The sequence below is a fragment of the Mixophyes fleayi genome, chromosome 9, assembly GCF_038048845.1.
Source record: "Mixophyes fleayi isolate aMixFle1 chromosome 9, aMixFle1.hap1, whole genome shotgun sequence".
NCBI classification, from domain to species: Eukaryota; Metazoa; Chordata; class Amphibia; order Anura; family Limnodynastidae; genus Mixophyes; species Mixophyes fleayi.
This window is the reverse complement of record NC_134410.1, coordinates 118,327,815-118,347,372: the sequence shown is the minus strand read 5'-3', so window position 1 is coordinate 118,347,372 and position 19,558 is coordinate 118,327,815. Positions and strand designations below refer to the sequence as shown.

The window sequence follows — 19,558 nt, the reverse complement described above, 5'->3', positions numbered from 1 at the left end:
TCTTGCGTGAAATAGCTTTGTGCATGCTGAGAAACGGACCTTCACTTGCCAGTGAACTCAATCGCTTGCAATTCATGTCAGAATGCAAATGACATGACGGATATGGCTTGAAGAGAAGGGGTAGATGAGAGTAGGCAATGTACAATCATCATCATCAACTATTTATACAGCGCCACTAATTCTGCAGCGCTGTACAGAGGATGATTGTCACTCACATCAGTCCCTGCCCCATTGGGGCTTACAGTCTAAATTCCCTAACACAGACACACAGACTAGGGTCAATTTGAGAGCAGTCAATTAACCTACCAGTATGTTTTTGGAGTGTAGGAGGAAACTAGAGCACCCGGTGGAAACCCACGCAGACACAGGGAGAACATACAAACTCCACACAGATAAGGCCATGGTCGGGAATCAAACTCATGAACCCAGCGCTGTGAGGCAGAAGTGCTAACCACTGAGCCATTGGTCCCTATGAAGAACCACTTGTCAATACTCAGGAGCATCCACTGTGATTGCAGGGTGAAGCTTGAACGCACAAAAATATGCACATGCACTAAATGTCCATTTGTTACATTGCGGGATGCACCCACTACGTTGGTCAGGAATCGAACTTATGACCCAAGCGATGTAAGGGCAGAAGCGCTAACCACTAAGCCACTGCGCCAAGTGCGTGCCAACACAAGAGCGGCCGATTCAAGTCCTGTGTTTCTCTTAAGTATGTGATTTTTAGCCGTAGCATTTGCACCAACTATAAGGCAGGTGTAAGTGCCGACTGATATTGATGACTAACACTGCATCATTTTTGCATTAAAAACATTTTAATACAAATATTACTTTAATTTTTTATTGAATACAAAAAGTTACTTTAGGCAAAGAGCACTTAAACCCAAATTCCAATTGAGATCCTCTTGGATTTGAATACGGTCGGAACTACGCTCAAGTTCCCTGCTTGTTCTTTAAACGCAAGTTGCGTGCAGGTAGCATCCGAACATGAATAATCATATTTATTGATCGACAATCGTTTTGGGCAAACACATACTATCATTTGCAGCCAAAGTCAAATCAGGTCTTTGGATTTTCTTGTATAGTGGATCCATCACCCGCACAGGGAAGTCAGTCATTTTGTGGGCTGAATTAAAATTTGGCCTATCAGTTGACAAGGAACCAGATATTACCGAAGCATGAGGCAAAGAGTGTCTCATGCCTCAGGCTGTCTCCAGCCCCAAGTGAATTGACGGGCAGTTTTATTGGTTCGGTCTGCAAAACATCTATCTGCACTGAAACGGAAAATGGCTGCTCCGCATCGCCAAAGCATCTTCGGACCTTGTAGTCCACTTAGATTTGCGTTGAAGCACAAGGGGTCATGGAGCTGGTTGGCAGTGTTTGCAGACCAGCAGAAGATTGCAAAGCAGAGAAAAGGAGTTGGGGTGGAATGAAGGGGCTTTCTGGCAAAGAACAAAGTAGACAACAGTCAGTTCGCGGTGCGATATCACTAAAATGAGATAAGGGGACGGAGAGGGTGCACTGTCAGTGTGCTCCTTGTCCCGTAGAGGAGCGAGTGGCCATTACACTACGCAGAAGTACTTGAACTTTGCACAATCTGAGAGCACGTTATACCAGGACAATCCCTATTTGTCACCATGCCACTCCTCCTTACACCTAGTCACCCCCAGGGGCAGGCTGGGCTGGGGGGCATCTGCACCCCAGGCCAGTCAATTAGTGGACTACCTTGGGCTGGGTCACCTGCATTTTTTTCCTTTTAAAATAGGCTGCAGAGTCGAGTCTTGCCCTCCGGGCTAAACTTTGCCAGACCTCCCCTGGTCACCCCAGACTATGACAACTAAGTTTTATATATTTGTCTGCACTCCTGCCTTAACTGCTCACCCCTGGTTACCCCTCTGACCTTCCTAGGTGAAAGAGACAGCACACATTTGTCACTGAATTTGTGAAACACGGTGGATTCCATTGTAGAAGTCTGAAAAATGTGTGAATATTAGGTCATAAGTTGGAATGTGACCAAACAATGCCTCGGTTTAGAGTTCCCTTCCAGTAGTTTCTCTGTTTTGCAACGTTCCCAATAATGTTTCCTTTATCGGCACCAGCCTGTTGTATTGCTTCAGAGATCTGTCTGGTGCAGTATGTAGCAATCACAAAGGGGGACATCCTCTCTGTTAAGTATCTCTCAGTATCATGCTGGGACATATGCTGCCAATGCAGGTTTGGATTTTTGATTGCACAATACAAGAAGATACCTGAAACAGTTCCCATACATCTGAAACGAGAAGTGGGTATTTCCCTGCAAGACAACTGCTCATTAGCAATTCCTTGCCGGGAAACCACACATTTACTTGGTAAGGGGGCTAAGATAAGGTTAAAGGCTAGTTTAGGTTTAGGAGCTGGTTAGAACAGCCCAGAGCAGATTCAGTAAATTAGGCATAGACAGAGCAGAGGTCTGCAGCCTCGTATTCAGGCAATGCTCAACTAGCGATTGTCTTCTATTTTATGACTGATAATCAACTGCTGATAAGTAGTTAACGGTCAACATGAATTAACTGCTGTTCATTCATGTTAATTTGACCATTAAAGCGTGCAATCTTTTTTTATGGTTACTGAGATAATGAAATATGATTCAGCCACTCCTGACCAGTATACAATGCATGGTCCCACCCAATGTCCGGTATACATTACAGAACCACACCTGATCACCTAACCAGTGTACAATGCAGAGGACTCACTAATGTCCATTTTACAATAAAAAAAAAAGATAGAGACTGGTATTGCTGGCTTTGAAGGATTCCACATGTCTATTTAACAAGTATTGATGAAGTATTTGTACCACCATAATACCTGTTCTGCTTCCCCCCAGGTGTCATGGCCTGTCACTTGTGGACTTCCCATTCACATGAGAGGTTTATGGTGGAAGTACACAGATAATACAGCTGTCTTTTTGAGCTAGAGAAGCAGCAATAGGAGAGGGGTGCATTGCCAGGCCATTTAACCCTTCAGGAGGATCTGCCTGATTGGGGGACCTCCGCATCGAGGATAAGTAAAATATGTTTATTTTAACAAGTTTATTCTTAGAGATTTTCAAGACATAGGTGGAAACAGACTTTGACCAGACGGGGAGGTGTATTTGAGGAACATAATTTACCAATGGTGGGGTGACAAACCCACCCTGATTATGGAATGTAAAAGAGGTGTGGCTAGTAGATAGGGCAGGACTTTAAATGTCAGCTCACATGCCCTAATCAAGTATATCCGGGCCTGGTTTTGGCCATTAATAGCCACAGCAACAGAGAATTTGCGTTACTCGAAAACCTCAAGTTACATCTGACAAACACTGTTCACAAAGAAAAGATAACTAGGATGACTAAACCCAACTTCTCCCAAGTGGAAGGTAAATTAATCTGCGCCTGGCACTCCCTGTCCTCTCTGGCTGCACTAAATCCTGCCTTTCTGTGTCCCAGAACTGCAGACTTATCACAGGGAACAGCTGAAGCTTCCACTGCAGGGAGGAATGTTGGAGTTCACACAATGAGGACTCTGTGGGACAGCTCTAAGGAAATCTTGAGATAGACAAATGCAAGCGGGTGGGAGGGGGCGGCGATAGTCAAGGCATCCACTGTCTGACAGCACATAGCTTTCCACCTACAGTCAAAATGTTAACAGAGAACCCAGCGCACAAAACCAAATTGTCAGAGCCGATGATGTGGAGGGAAAAAGCTGCTATTATCTGGCTCAGAATCTATTTAACGGGATTATACACTTTTCTTTTTTTTCCAGTGTGATCTGGATGCAGTTTGTGTGAAAATGGATAGCCAGGGGATCACATGTATTAACGAGATATAAGAAGACCCTACATGTAACAAAACACCAGTCTTCAAAATGTTAATTATTGAGAAAAACATACTAAAAAAAAATAAAAATCTAATACTAATATATTTCTTATATTTTCAAGGCTACATTATTGCCTAATGACAGTGTCTGGTAGACGTTTAAGAAGGCCGCAACCTTCTGACCAGATAACCGCGGCATTCTAAAGCGTGGATAGGTAATGGTAACATGAAAGTGTATGTCACAGCGGCACACACATTCCGCCCATTGACAGCGGAATTGCTCAGATTTCACACTGATAAACCATAGTTGCCAACATTGGCAGGTTAAGTCCCGGGAGGTCCAGGGGTCAGGTGGTTGTGTGGAGGCGGGGCTAGAAGAATTGTGCCATTTGCCCCGCCCCCAAAGCTGTCACCACCTTTTTCGTCCAATAAAACATGGGGTGGGCCCACAATAAAGCGTCCATGACGCCGATAAGCCCCACCTCCTCCATTTACTTTCTACAGTTGCCCGGGAATTGGGAGAATTGCCCTCTCTCCCGGGAGCCTGACCCAGATTTCGGGAGTCTCCGGGAGAGTTGGCAAGTATGCGATAAACCTGATGTAGATGAAACTGGTTGTGGGGACTGGGAGCTTGCAGAGAAGTGTGTACAACCGATCCCTGAAAATACAAATACTAAAATATCAGCTACCTGTTAACCAACGATCACAGAGTAGGGTCTATATACTTGCCAACTCTTCATTCCCCTCCCAGGAAATCCCAGAGGGAAGGTCCAAGGTACAAGTGTAGGGGGTGCGTGACGGCGCAATTTTTGTGTCATCACGGCCCCATCCTTTGCTGCGCAAAGACGCTATTCGCATTGTATAAAGTCATCAACACCCCGTCCACTTCTGAAGGACGTGGGACAACTTAAGGGAGTAGGAAGTAGGGGTTATATTGACTAAAAGTCTACAAAATTTGACTTGTGCTTTAAAACCTGAGCTGGATCCAAGGTGATCCTTGAGTTGGAGATGAACTTACTTTTACATGAACCCAGTTTTTCTTCTATGTCCTCTATATCCATGTACTTTTCATCCGTAAGAAATTCCTGCAGAACAGAAAATAAGAATGAAAATTTCCGTAGGCCGAACAACGTACCTGTCTAGTCACACAGTTCCTAGAATGAGGACCACATGTTTAATTGTCTGGATCTCTGGGATACTTCTGTCCCTTTAAATCTAACATTTGCATCATTTTTGTTTCAGCAGTAAAGATACTATAATACTAACAACATCACAACTAAGCAAAGTGAAAAGATTTGTGCACAGTATCCAACCAGTTACAGTGTAGAATTTATTGTTGTGTGATGGTAACTTGCTGTACACTAGTCGTTTATACACAAAACAGCACTAAGATCTTTAAGTATATATATCAAACAAGTTAACCCGTGCATGATACTCATGCATTCTAGTCAAATCAAGCTACTTAAGGTCTTAAAAAGGTTCTTGTCATGCATTTGGGCCTAGCCCAGGCCTCCTCAGGGGAAGAGCGTTACTTCCCGACGCAAGCGGCCTTTTTAATGTGTGTTCATGAGGTAAAATTACCTCACGAAAATGAGTTTGACCCCTCAACTCGTAAATTTAGCCTTTACTACCCCTCCCATGGGGGGAAGGGGGCATGATGGAAGTTAACTGACTTGACTATTCTAATTTTTTTGTCAAATAATGTCAGTATACCAAATTTCAGGTCAATTGGATGAGCCCTTTCTGAGAAAATAGTTTTTTCCACACACACACACACACACACACACACACTAACGCACGCCTCTACACATGTGTGTTCATGAGGTAAAATTACCTCACGAAAATTAGTTTGAGCTCACCAAATTTCAGCCCTTTTTGAAATTTTTTTCCCACACACACTAAGAATTTAGTAGGTCAGTGTATAACTCTGCCCAGCAGGTGGCGCTGCAGCTCGGTTTTATTTTTTCCGCACACACACAGACAGACGCCACTAGACATTTATATATTAGATAATGAAGAATGATCAATACATGTGTTGTACATCACATCACACAAACAACAACAACAAGCAGCAAATTTCTGGTGCTTTCTGTTAGGACTGAATCTGAAAGTTCGATTTTTATTTTTTTCTTCTGTAATTTTGGCCAAATGTTTTTTTTACAAATATAATAATTTTTGCTACAACGGTAAATATAGGAGAAGGAAGTGAAGCTTCCCTTTGATTGTAATATTGCATTCAATATTTACTTTCCCCCCGCCCCCACAATTTCTGTATTTCGTTTTTAAACAAGTTAAGCAAAAACATTCATTCTTTTACTATACTGAAAACTCTTTAACCGTTTCACTTCTGGCATGAGATGTAGTACCCAATAGAATACCCATGCTGTAGAATAGGTTTAGACAATCTGTGGCTGTCTGGGTGTGTTGGACTTGTAGTTCCACAACAGCTGGGAAGAGACACAGATTACATATGTCTGTTGTAGATTCTAATGGGAAGTGGCAACATTCTAATGCTGGAACCATGATAAGATAACAGAACCCATTTATGGGAAAACAAATCTTGTTTAAACATAAATACATTTTTCTAGGTGCGTCGAGACATTGCAGTTGAGGTATTTTTATGCATGCCAATTACATTTAAGATACGGCTAGGCAGTCACTGGTCTTACTAGACTCTTATCTATTACAATAGCTGTGAACTGCTGAAACTTTCAATAAAGGAAGCAAGCTCCAGGTGACCGTAAAACAAGATTAGTTACTGTCTACTGCAAAGCAAAAGTGAAAACCTAAAATGTGAAAACACATATTATTGTTCTACAAATGTACATATAATTTAATAACATTCTATACCTTAGCTTAGGAAAGTTCACACATTTGTATTAAACATCAGCAACCCCATTAAAAAAAAAAATCAGATGTGTTTTATTTAACATAAATCCCTGTGAAAGGCTATAAGAAGAATGTTGGTCCCTTGTGAGTTTTTTTAATGATTCTGGATTACCATGACAACCACAGTCACATGGCAGATGATATAGAGAGCAGAGAGGCCTCGTAATACCCCTCTGAGCTCTGTCTGCACAGTGAAATCCTCCTTCACCCCCTCTCTGCCATCACATGACATGCGGTCTGTGAGCCTGTGTCTGGCAACCATTGAAACAGAGATACTTTGAAATGGAGATAATGATTTGCAGCAAGATAGCTAAGAAAAATGACTACTTTAAACTCTCACCCCCCCCCCCCCCTTTCACTTCCCTACTGCCTACAATAGAACTTGGCAAGCAGCCAGAACTAGTGTTAGCTTTTTACCTTGTTGCAACAAATGAATAATTTTGGAACTCTAGGTAAAACCGTTAACACTTTGTGGAAGCTGGTAATTATAATAAATTCCTTCCACAAGGTTATTCATTGCCACTATATTGTGTGTATGAGTGTGTGTGTGTGTGTGTGTGTGTAATTATATATATATATATATATATATATATATATATATATATCTATATATACACACACACTTGCACTGTATCAATAATGTATATACACATAAATTTAGTAGACGGTGATCTGTAAACATTTTGAACTATCGGCCTGGCTTCCTGCATACACTCTCTCCTATTGTGAGGGGAAGCCAGCCTGGGAGAAAGCATAATGCATTAACAGAGTTCTATGCTAACTGCACTCTCTCCTGTGGTGGGGGGGGGGGGGGGGAACTGAGGCTCTTTTGACCGGTCCTCTTTAAATGTTGTTTTTACCGACCATAAAACAACACAAAATACATTAAATAAAAAGGTTTGCAACAGGTCTTGCTTTCAAGAAAATTATGTTTTCATAGTTTGACTATATATTTACATAAGGTTAAGTGCTTGGCGATAAAACGACTCTGTGCTGAATATTTATGAAGGTCACTTATGTAGGATGTCCTTTGATCTGTATCCTCTGATAGTGGCTCTTTAATCAGCGGCAAAAACAACAACAAAAAAAACCCAGTTTGTAATCCAGTTGGAAAGGAACTGAGATATTCACGGTGATATTCATGTTTACCAATATTGGGCATCTAGGCTGGTAATGGATTTTTAAGGCTGTATGTGGCTTTTCTTTAACCCTTTGCGGGGCAGGATGGCTGCAGTTTGTTGTATACATGTAGAGTGAAAGGGTTAAGAGGCAAGAACACATGAAAGAGTGTTCATTGTCTTCTCATCCTCTGCTGGCATACATTTCTACACACAGCAGTCTCTCTCACTGACACTGCCAGGCTCATTGTATCCCCAAAGCTGCTATTCACGGTCTCTATTCTCTGAACTCTTTCTTGAATCCATGTAGCTACTGCCGGGGGGTCTACACCAGGGCTGTGGGAATGCCAGGATGTCCTCAGATCCGTGCACAAACTTGCCAAAATGTGCAGATTCCCCCCCTCCTCCCGACCACTGCAGCCAGAGAAAAGTGACCTGAGACCGTATTAAGCCGCTGTGTCTTGTTGGCCTGTAGACAAGGCATGAGTAAAACCCACCCATTGACTAGACCTATTAGAGTAGGTTATTCGTCTCAACGAGATTCCCAAGCTTCACGCTAATAGGTATTGTAATCAACAAGTTCTGTATTGGGAGAGATTCTGCAGTATAGTTTGTCTTCTCCAGATTCTAAAGTGTTTCTGGGAACTCTTGCAGGATAATCATGACTATAGCTTGGGTGGAAATTGTGATGAATGGCTGCTGGTAAGGGCCAGAGAGATTCAGCAATCAGTCATGCAAAGGGGCGGAACAAGCATCGCCATGCCTCATAGCAAAATTTGGGTAAGGGCCTGGTGATGCTACTCTAGCCTCCCGGGCCCCTGCTCCGCTCCCAAAACACCAGAGTGGGGAGACTCTTCTGAGCACTGATGTCTGGCACATGAGCCTACCCAGAAGCAGCCTCCACTCTCCACTTTGAAAGGGGGGGGTCTCAGGAGAAGCAGTGGGCCATCCTGCATCCATTGAACTCTGGGACCCCAGTTTGGAGATCAAGAACTCCTACTGGATTTTCCCACTGCTTGTCATATCGTGTGGATCTCTAACTTTGATGTCCCTTCCCTCTGGTGTTGTTAACATCATCTCACCATTCTTTTTATATCCTTTCTGGTTTTTGCATGCCCCATGCATTATTTAAAAATTTGAATGAATTAACTTTAAGGATTCATTACTTTAGTCTGTTCCTCTTATTTATTTTTAAATCACTACACATTTGTTTGACCACTTCTGGGGTATTAACCTTTGCAAAAATGTATACATTGCTTTGAGGGATGAATGTAATATCAACAATGGAAACATTAAATTAAAATGTAATTTAATTACTCCACCGGTTACCAGCCCCTCATCTGTGGGTACCTGATAATTCGATCCCAAATAGAGCATAAGAGTGCGTCCCAGGGAACGGACCTCTATAATTCAGGCAAGGGGATGGGGAATTACTTTTAACATTGTTCAATTTAAAGGATAAATTAGACTTTAACTCAAGTTATGGTGTGGGACTATTTACATTCACACTTGCCTTTTTATATGGATCACTTGCCAAATCCACATGGAAATATGCTTATTTGGTAAAACAAAACAAAAATATTTAAACCCTAGAAATGAATTTGATATATTTTGTTATACTGCAACTATGTCTAAAAATAAAAGCCTAGCCTTCAGTCAACGCGACAAGGATCGACCATCATCCAACCCTTCCTTATAAGTGTAAGACTGGCACAAGACCGGGCCTTTTCAGATTACCAGATTGTTTGGTTATTGTATCCGCCAGATAGATAGCAGCACACAGATAAGGCTAATATTCATTCTCAGTAACGCGGATATGGATTAGTGATAAAATACTGTGGTCTGATGAGTAAGAGCATAATCTCAGGACCTAGATAAGACGCTACACAGGGAATCCTCAGGGAAGGTGTGAGGAAAATGCGATAACTGAGGTCAGTCTTGGAACCATATTCCCTCATCCAGCAATCTCTTCTGTCAATAATGCTCCTATTTCCCATATAAGGACCCTGCAGTTTGTACCTTCCCCTGGGAGTCAGCTCCGTGCCTCCAGCTGGTATGCCAAATATGCAGACTTTGGGAAGCTTTGTCTGCCCGTGTTTTAAAGAAATATCTTCTCGTCAAGACGTGACGATGTAATACTACCAATGGGTTAATCCAGTACCTGTCTGACCGAAATATTGTCGTTGAAGCTTTATTACTACTAATTTTTCGAGCAAAACTTTATTAGGTTTAGACTCAGACGGACAAAGATGCTTAATCTAAGAATGACCCAGCATTACGCTGCAGTGCTGCTATCAATGTGGTGTTCTGCTGTTTAGAAGGTTAATGGGTACACCAAGGGCCACAGACCGCCTTTGAGGGGGGTTGTTCATCTGTCCTGACATTTAGGACCTTTGCCCTGACTGCCAAAAATGTTGGGAAGTGTGTCCCAGTCACCATGGTGACCAGGATACGCCTGCTCCTGCTACTTGTGCACATAGCAATGCATGGGGTGTGGGGGAGTCTGAGGTGGCCTTCAGAGGCACTAGGCATCATGTCAGACTGGCACGTGACCTGATCGCGCCCCTCCAATATGGTGTGACCATGACCCCCCCCCCATGCTTGTTGTCCCGCTTTGCAGCGGGACTATGTTATGGGGTAGGCCTATAAAAAAAGCATCGTGATGAGGGTGTTTTCAACATGCTGAGAAAATTAGGGTTCTCTAACCCCTTGGCGAATAGTGATAGTGTACATATGGCACCCACCGCGGGCGGTCTTTGGACATGATGCTTCAAGCAACCCAATTACATGAAAATTGCATGTAATAAACTCGTCAAATGATAGCACTTGCAGGGGTGCAAAATTTTGCATGTTTTTATGGGATTCAGGGCCGTAACTAGGGCTGTGAGAGAGGGGCAACCGCCCAGGGAAGGTGGGCGCAGGGAAATTAATATTTTAGGCTAATTTAGTCACATTTGAGGGATAGTCCCCTCAAAGGCGGTCTGTCCCCCTTGGTGTACACATTAACCTCCTAAACCGCGAAACACCACATAGATAGCAGCACTGCAGCATAATGCTGGGTACATTCTTAGATTAAGCATCTTTGTCCGTCTGAGTCTAAACCTAATAAAGCTTCACTGGAAAATTAGTACTAATAAAGTCTCTAGGACAGTATTTTGGTCAGACCTTTATTGGCAAGAATGAGATTAACCCTTTAGAAGAATTACATCATCAAGTCTCTTAAGAAGAAGATATTTATTTATAACACAGATAGTCAACACTTCTCAATGTCAGATTTCTTTCTGTGCAAGGTGCTAAATTTCTAGTGTTGGGTGGATTCAGGGTGTTGATAATTAAAAATGGGCTAGGCATGAGCTTTGTTGTAAACCCACAAGGCAAGACTGAGGGGTATATTTACTAAACTGCGGGTTTGAAAAAGTAGGGATCTTGCCTATAGTAACCAATCAGATTCTAGCTGTCATTTTGCAGAATGTACTAAATAAATGACAGCTAGAATGTGATTGGTTGCTATAGGCAACATCTCCACTTTTTCAAACCCGCAGTTTAGTAAATGTAGCCCTGAGACTTTGTTTAGCTGGACGAGATATTTTCAGGGGACGGAAATGGTGTCTTTACAGGAGTGCTCCTGGTAATGGAGGGCTGTGACATACTCATAATATTCTAAATAAGCCCCTCCCCTATCCAACATATGCATGACCAGAGGCGGAACTATTACCTTTCCGTTCCCGAGCCTCCGCTCAAGCCCACGGTTCCAGCTCCACTCTCAGAAGAGCAGAACGGAAGCCATATTTGAGCATACGCGCTCACGCCTGGGCTTTACTGTGCCGCCCCTCACGTGCTCAAAAGACAGCAGAGGGGATGCCAAACCTTGCTAGGGAGTCCGGCCATGCATTGTTCCGTCCCTGTTATACAATATGTACTATTGATATAAAATCATAAGGAGAAATGCATGGTCAAGAAAATAAAGGGAAATATATGCACCTTTTAATTTACATGGTACAAATCTTAGGAATAATAGGTTTGGCGGCAACTAAAAACCTCCCAGATAGATAATCCATAGATAAACAAAATAACGGCGACACAGATGAACAAAGCAACTACACAGATAGAAAACAACACATTTCCATTTTTAATTCCTAACAGATGACGGGGAATACATCTGGGCCGCAGAGAACATGATTTATAGGATACTGTGTTATGTACTCATCTATGAGTCAGAGCAATGAAAAGTACAATATACTTTATTATGCATCTGTGTGAAATACTACATAATAAATACATTTTTCAGTGACACATAAAGAAGAAATATACATAGCTAAAGAATCATTGGTACAAAGTGTGAACTGCAGATTACGCGTGAGGACTGCCACAAAGTGTGTCTATACGACACTTCCTTTAAATACAAATTTTACTAAATCAAATCCCTGCCTGTAATATTACTTTGGCGGGGATCCTTCCCCTATATTTTGTAGAGTCTGGTTACTTACATGTAACCGTGAGCTCTACCGATTTAGCGCTGATCGGCTCTCTTCAGAGCATGAGCGATAAAACGCAACATCTCTAGTTAAATTGGGCCCCATAAAAGTATTATTGAAGGGAAGGGAGAGGATTTACTGGGATGTTTATGAAGACATGGCGATAGGGCTGGTTTTCTATCGCCACTTATCACAGTTATAAAAAAACGCCTATTGCCATGATTATTAATGAACTCGCTCTGTGGGACTTAGTGATAGTCAGATACAGTGGCGATATTGGTTGGGAGCGTTACAAGATAAATTACTGTTTTGCCCGGCCAGTCAAATCAAGTATGTGAATGCGTGAACCAGTTAGCCATTGTTGGGAATATTACTATTATTACCATTTATTTATATAGCACCACTAATTCTGCAGCGCTGTACAGAGAACTCACTCACATCAGTCCCTGCCCCATTGCGGCTTTCAGCCTAAATTCCCTAACACACACACACAGACTAGGGTCAATTTGTTAGCAGCCAATTAACCTACCAGTATGGTTTTTTTTGAGTGTGGGAGGAAACCAGAGCACCCGGAGGAAACCCACGCAAACATGGGGAGAACATACAAACTCCTACCTGATAAGGCCATAGTCGGGAATTGAACTCATGACCCCAGTGCTGTAAGGCAGAGGTGAATACAACTTAGAGATGAGCGGGCTCAGATTCCGCTAATCCGACCCCACCCGAACAGTGCGGTTCCGAACGGGATCCGAGCACTGTTCGGATATTTCCGGCGGGCAAAAAATTGAAAACGAGGCTCTGTCGTTCAAGTCTCACGTCAAATCTCGCGAGGGGTGGGAGGGAGGGCCCAGAACAATTCCACCTTGTACCTCTTTTTTTGGCATTATGTGCTCAAGCTACCTCGGTGCAACCTTTTGGCCTAAAAACAATATTGTGAGGTGTTCAGAATAGACTGGAAATTAGTGGAAATGATTGTTATTGAATGTTATTGAGGTTAATAATAGCGTAGGAGTGAAAAAAAAACCCACAAAACCGGTTTTTAGCACTTTTTATGCTTTTTTCAAAATAAATCCGAATCCAAGACCTTAAATCCGAACCAAAACCTTTCGTCAGGCGTTTTGCGAAACAAATCCGAACCCAAAACCTCAAGCAAATCCGGATCCAAAACACGAGACACCAAAAGTGGTCGGTGCACATCCCTAATACAACTCTCATCGTCCTCTTGGCAGTTGCAGTCCAATGATAGCTGAAGAGCATAAGATGAGTCTATTCTGCTCTACTTTACTGCTGTCTGTCTCTCACGGAATCCAAGCACATTTATGAGTTAATATTACTTGTCTTGGTTTGAAGTATATTTATACAGAAGTATTTTTTTTTCCTTTGCGAGCTGTTCGGTAGACAAGCCAGAGGTCAGGGTTCATATACGAAAGTGGAATGAGCGCTATGTGTGTTATAAAATCTAATGATAATGATGCAGAGATCCCGAGAGGAGGAACAAGTGTGTAAGGTAAGGGGACTGATGATGTGATTCCAGTCTTCACAGCCAAACGCCTGCTACACAAAGACGCGATACACGTCATCGTGCAGTGGGGGATGGGGCCATGATGACACCATTTGCAGTGCATTGTGGCACGTCCCACTTAGCAGGAATATCAAGCGGGGTCTGAAATTTGTGAGTCTCCTGGAAATACCAGGAGAGGAGGTAAGTATAGATCATAGAGCTAAACCAACCAAATGCCAATTAGAGTGATAGAACATTCACAGGTATAATCCAACTTCTGTGTTAGGCATACAATCGCTAACAATTATTTAAAAAAGAAAATATCACAGCAGATTTAAAAGAACTCAACAATATCGGACAACTAGGCAGCACGGTGGCTCAGTGGTTAGCACTTCTGCCTCACAGCACTGGGGTCAAGAGTTCAATTCCCGACCATGGCCTTATCTGTGTGAAGTTTGTATGTTCTCCCCGTATTTGCGTGGGTTTCCTCCGGGTGCTCCAGTTTCCTCCCACACTCCAAAAACATACTGGTAGGTTAATTGGCTGCTATCAAACTGACCTTTGTCTCTCCCTCTCTCTGTCTGTGTGTGTGTTAGGGAATTTAGACTGTAAGCTCCAATGGGACAGGGACTGATGTGAGTATGTTCTCTGTACAGCGCTGCGGAATTAGTGGTGCTATATAAATAGCTGATGATGAGGATGACAATGCATGCAAGAAACTTAAAAGTGGAATTAAACTGCACCAATCTAATATGCAAACTAGAGGAAAATTTTGTCCAGTGCTCAAAATCAAATATATAAATAATTATGTGTCCGCTTATACGTAAAGGAGAATTTTGTAGCTAGGAATAATCTCACCTGTCAGCATCAAGGCTTCTCCCGTAGGGGAGTCCATAGCCAGTGAAACAAATATATATTTAGGGTGTCACATTTAAAACCTTCCCTGAATCTTAATTTTCTCAAGCATGCAGCACCTGGGGGGATTGGTCAACTCCAAGGAAAACAAACTAGAAATTAGTGAAAGAGAAGAAGCCGCGTTTATTTAAATGAATGAAATGTGTACAAGTGACTAAAATCATTTGAGATGGCAGTCAAGGGCAACTGAGACCAATGTGTATGTGCAAACAATGGAAAAATGTTGTCCGGGGCCCTTTCTTTTGTTTTTACATACACATCGGTCTCATCTGTCCTTGGCTGCCGTCTCATATGATTTAATTATTTTAAGTAAATGCATCTTCTTCTCTTTCACTATGCACTAAGCTAATAATCATAAATTACTGGAATCACTAACGTTTTTTCCCCACATGTTACTGTTGGACCGTTGTTGAGACTTTGTTTATGTATAATTTTATTTTCCCAACCCTAAAATGATGTCCCGATCCAGTTTAGATCTTTCCCACTCTTGCAGTCACTGACTATAGTGTCAAACTATTCTTCTGACCGCACGTCTCTCCTGAACTGAGTGGCCAATCTGACCAATCACGTCATGACATATTCAATCTTATGAAGACTACTTTTATTTTGTTACAGCTACCTGTCCAGTAATCAAATTGTAAAAACCTACAATATGTTTATGTGTTTATACCAGTAGGACACTTGCAATGGATGGTTATTAAAATACAGCGGAAGCCGCCTTACATGGATAAACTGTCATGCTCACACTTTCCAGTAATATGTCTCTGTTGTGCAGATTGAATCAAGTTTGTGATGGTTTTTAACTAATTGCAACCAGTTGCAGGCACCTGACCTGTCCTTGTATTGCTGAGACTGATTAATTACACCCTAACATGCAGAGATGGGTGATAATATACCTCTCTCCTGCTTTAGACATGAAAAAAAAGGCAACTATATATCTTAGGGGCATATTCAATTAGCTTTCCCATTCGCGGTAACATCACGTTACTGTGAAAAGTGCGCAGTATCGACAGTAATACGGTACCGCTATAACGCAGATTTTCATGATCACGCTACAAATGTTTTACTAACTTCTGAAAAAAACCACTTTAATTGCAGTTTAAGCAAAGTATATTCACATAATCTGTCATTATTTTGTTAGCATAAGAATTCCTAATGCCCTCGTTTACACCAAGGTCGACCTGTCCGTGTGTCCAGGGCACGTGAGGCGATTACACTGACACTGTGGTGTGTAACAAAATCTCTAATCTGCATCGCTTGGATTCCGGCCCACGTTTGTTATGTGTCTGATGTCACTGATTCATGTTACTCTAAGCAGTTTCTTAGGAGTATACTATGATAATTACCCTAATCACTGTGATTAACAGCGTGCATTTATAGTAATTCAGCTGTAGGGAAATAGTGTATTGTGCAATGATTACTAATTCTGTTCCACGGTGAATGAGATGAATGTCTCATTAACCCAAATACACCCAAGAAAGGGAAGGAAGAGGGAGACGTATATAAACCTTATTATGTTGTAGTAATGTGAATGCTGGAAAAATACAGTTAGATAATATTTATTGGAAGTCTATAGGGGGGGATTCAATTCTGAGTGATGTGCTACCAGAACGGTCCAAAGGCAGTCCGCGGGGATGTTACATCGTGGAGTTTTCCTCGTACGCCATAGAAGTGGGCAGGAATCGTGTACCATAGTTACCCGATAATGAGCGCAACCAGTCAATGCTAAGAATTGAAATTCTTTAGATGCTAGCGGCATGCAAATTACATCCAAAGATTATTCAGGCTCTATGTGTGTGTGTGTGTATGTATGTATATATATATATTGTATTGTCTACTGTAACTCATCAGATTTCCATGACCATATAAAGGCCTGCAACCTACTCCATAACTTCAGATTATTAATATTACCATTTATTTATATAGCGCCACTAATTCTGCAGCGCTGTACAGAGAACTCGCTAACATCAGTCCCTGCCACATTGGAGCTTACAGTCTAAATCCCCTAACATACGTACACACACACACAGACTAGGGTCAATTTGTTAGCAGCCAATTAACCTACCAGTATGCTTTTTGGAGTGTGGGAGGAAACCGGAGCACCCGGAGGAAACTCACGCAAACACGGGGAGAACATACAAACTCCACACAGATAAGGCCATGGTCGGGAATTGAACTCATGACCCCAGTGCTGTAAGGCAGAAGTGCTAACCACTGAGCCACCGTGCTGCCAGATCTACTTATAATTTACATTAAGTGCTATATTACTGCAGATATAAACTTCTGTAAACATTATTTGTCTAAATGGCATTTATTTATGCTGTAAGTTTGTTACTTTTGGTTTTAGTAAAGATCACTAAGAAGGTTGCAAAATATTCAGTTGAGGTGGACTTCACTTAGTTCAGCACCAAATGGCCACTAACCATTGCTTAACCTGCCTTAGGATGCAGTTATGGGGACAGTTCACGTAACCCAGAAGCAGAGTCCAGACAAGGAAAATGAAGGCGTATCATCGTAGGGTACTGGCATTGTTGCACAGGTCAGGGCAGGTGGCACAGCTGGGTCACGGTGTCAATGCCAGAGCTAGACATCTGAGCACAGTACCCTGTGCAGATACGGTCACCGAGAACCTGGATAAGGTACTGGTCACTGGGAAGGAACATTTTAAGTAGAGAGTTGTGACAGGATGGACAGCCTATGCCAACCTGTCTTTTGTTGCTGGGAACCGGCTGGGCTTACTTTGCAACCGTTCCCTTTAGTTATCCTAAATACGCCCTCTTGCCGCAGTAGGAGGGGCTTACACGTGCTGCCACCACTGGACTCCTTACCGGCATCCAGTACCAGGTTTCTTCTGGGTAACTGACGCTGCTAGTGTACCCTGTTACTGGTGTACCTGGGCTGGTACTCCTGACATCTTACTATGGATCAGGGAAGCTGTGGATGAACTCCCCCCCCCCCCCCCCCCGGCCTATCACACAGACCAGGGCTGCATGGGTAACAGGCTGAAAAAGCTTGGGTCCAAACCTCAGAGACAGCCGGAGAACGGATTAGATTTAGGGTCTAATATGCAGGTCACAGGTATACAGCAATACTGACGTTTTCAAGCAGGTCTTTGAAGCAAGATGTTTATTTGCTCTCACTGGTTAAAGGTACCAGTGATCAGGTCAGTTGAAATCAGAAGAACAAGTTTCCAATACAAGCTAGTGCTTTTTATACAGTTCAGACACAGGCTATTTTTAGCATCAGGATATAACCTGTTTACACAAACATGGATTTACATACATTACAAAGCCAACAATATTTACACTTGGCTATGAAATTCTTAAAAACCTTGCTGTGATATCCTGCATCTTATTTCCGAGGCAGGAGACCCACTAGCAAGTCAAAAGGTCTAATTGGCATGAATACTTCAGACAGTCGCCGAATACACATACATATACATACATACATACATACACACACACACACATAGAAAAAGTACAAACCTCAAAACAAGCCATTTCCTCACATCACAATACACAAAAGGCTTTTTAAACAAAGACTCATCGTATCAGATATATACATCAGAAAAGACATTTGCTTTAGAAAGGTTAAACATAAAAAACAAATTTTCTACCCTGGTCTCATAAATTAAAGATTTCCCTTACCAATATACACAATATTAAAAATAAGTGCACTGGCAATTTATATAAATAAGCACCCTGCGCTATTTCCTTTAAATAAATTTATACCATAAGTTATTTATATGTGATCCAGTAACAGGAGTCTATAGTGGTTTGGCAGACCCGTGCCTACACATCTGGGGGCTCCAGGTAACTAGTTTGTATGTGACCCCCCTCCCGGGACTGTATTTGCAGCGGCATGCCAATGTAATGGGTAACAGTACACTAGGGACACGACCACATTCTCTGAAGTACTAGACTGCCCCAAGCTCTACTCCCCTAAAGACAACCCCTGCATTGCACATGCACCAGTGGCAAAGGCGCACAGCTTACCATGATAACCTGTCTACAGATAGTAGCCTGCTTCCCTCATCCACTCCTATTTACAGGGCCCTGCACTGTGAAGACAAGCACCTAGTCTATACACATGCTTTATTACACCATCCAGAAAGAAAACTGCTTTTTAGCTGCCAAAGATCCAAGCAGTCAGCACTCAAACCGCAAGAACTCTTATATAATGCACACCAGTGGCTGTCCAAATGCCCCCAGGGGACCTTGAGCAGAAATACAGGTTCCAAACCTGAACAATATTATATGGAGACGCAGTAGTCACTTTGCAGATGTGTCACAAAAGTATGAATGACATTCTCAGAAGCCATACCACATCTGAAGCCACACAGTTGCTATAAGTCGATTATGACACAGAGGGCCTGATGCTGAGTTGGGTGCATGCTGGGCATAATTTAGACTAAAAAAAAGCTGTCTGTAAAAGTAGCGTATTTACACCCATATGCTGAGCTGGAAGTATCTCAAGATTCGTACGTCAGTCAGGCTTAAATACACCCACATATGTATACACACAAGCAGGTTAAGAGCAACAGAAAAGTTTGCTAACATTTGTTTTGATAGTGAAAACACATTGGCAATTAGGCTTGATATAACACAGCAGTTTTATTATTCTTTCTTGCGTGCAAGAAATATGCTAACAAAGTCCTATAATATAGGCACGATCAATGCAGAAACAACCTATCGGCGTCAGAGGTGAATTTGCAATCAGCCAATCAAAAGCCGGTAGCCAATGCTGGTGACTGTCGTCATCATTGTCTGCGAGAATTTGCACCTGCCCTCTACCTGGCCTTACTGTAATCGGCCTACGTCAGAC

The 19,558-nt window shown here is 42.3% G+C and overlaps 1 protein-coding gene across 1 annotated transcript in view; it reads right to left on the bottom strand.

Annotated features, from left to right (window-relative positions):
• AIF1L (allograft inflammatory factor 1 like) overlaps positions 1-19,558 on the bottom strand; it is a 61,594-nt gene that overhangs the window by 40,000 nt on the left and 2,036 nt on the right. The window contains exon 3 of the mRNA XM_075185260.1: positions 4,855-4,921. Within this exon, the coding sequence (XP_075041361.1) occupies positions 4,855-4,921 (67 nt within the window). The remainder of the gene's footprint in view (positions 1-4,854; positions 4,922-19,558) is intronic.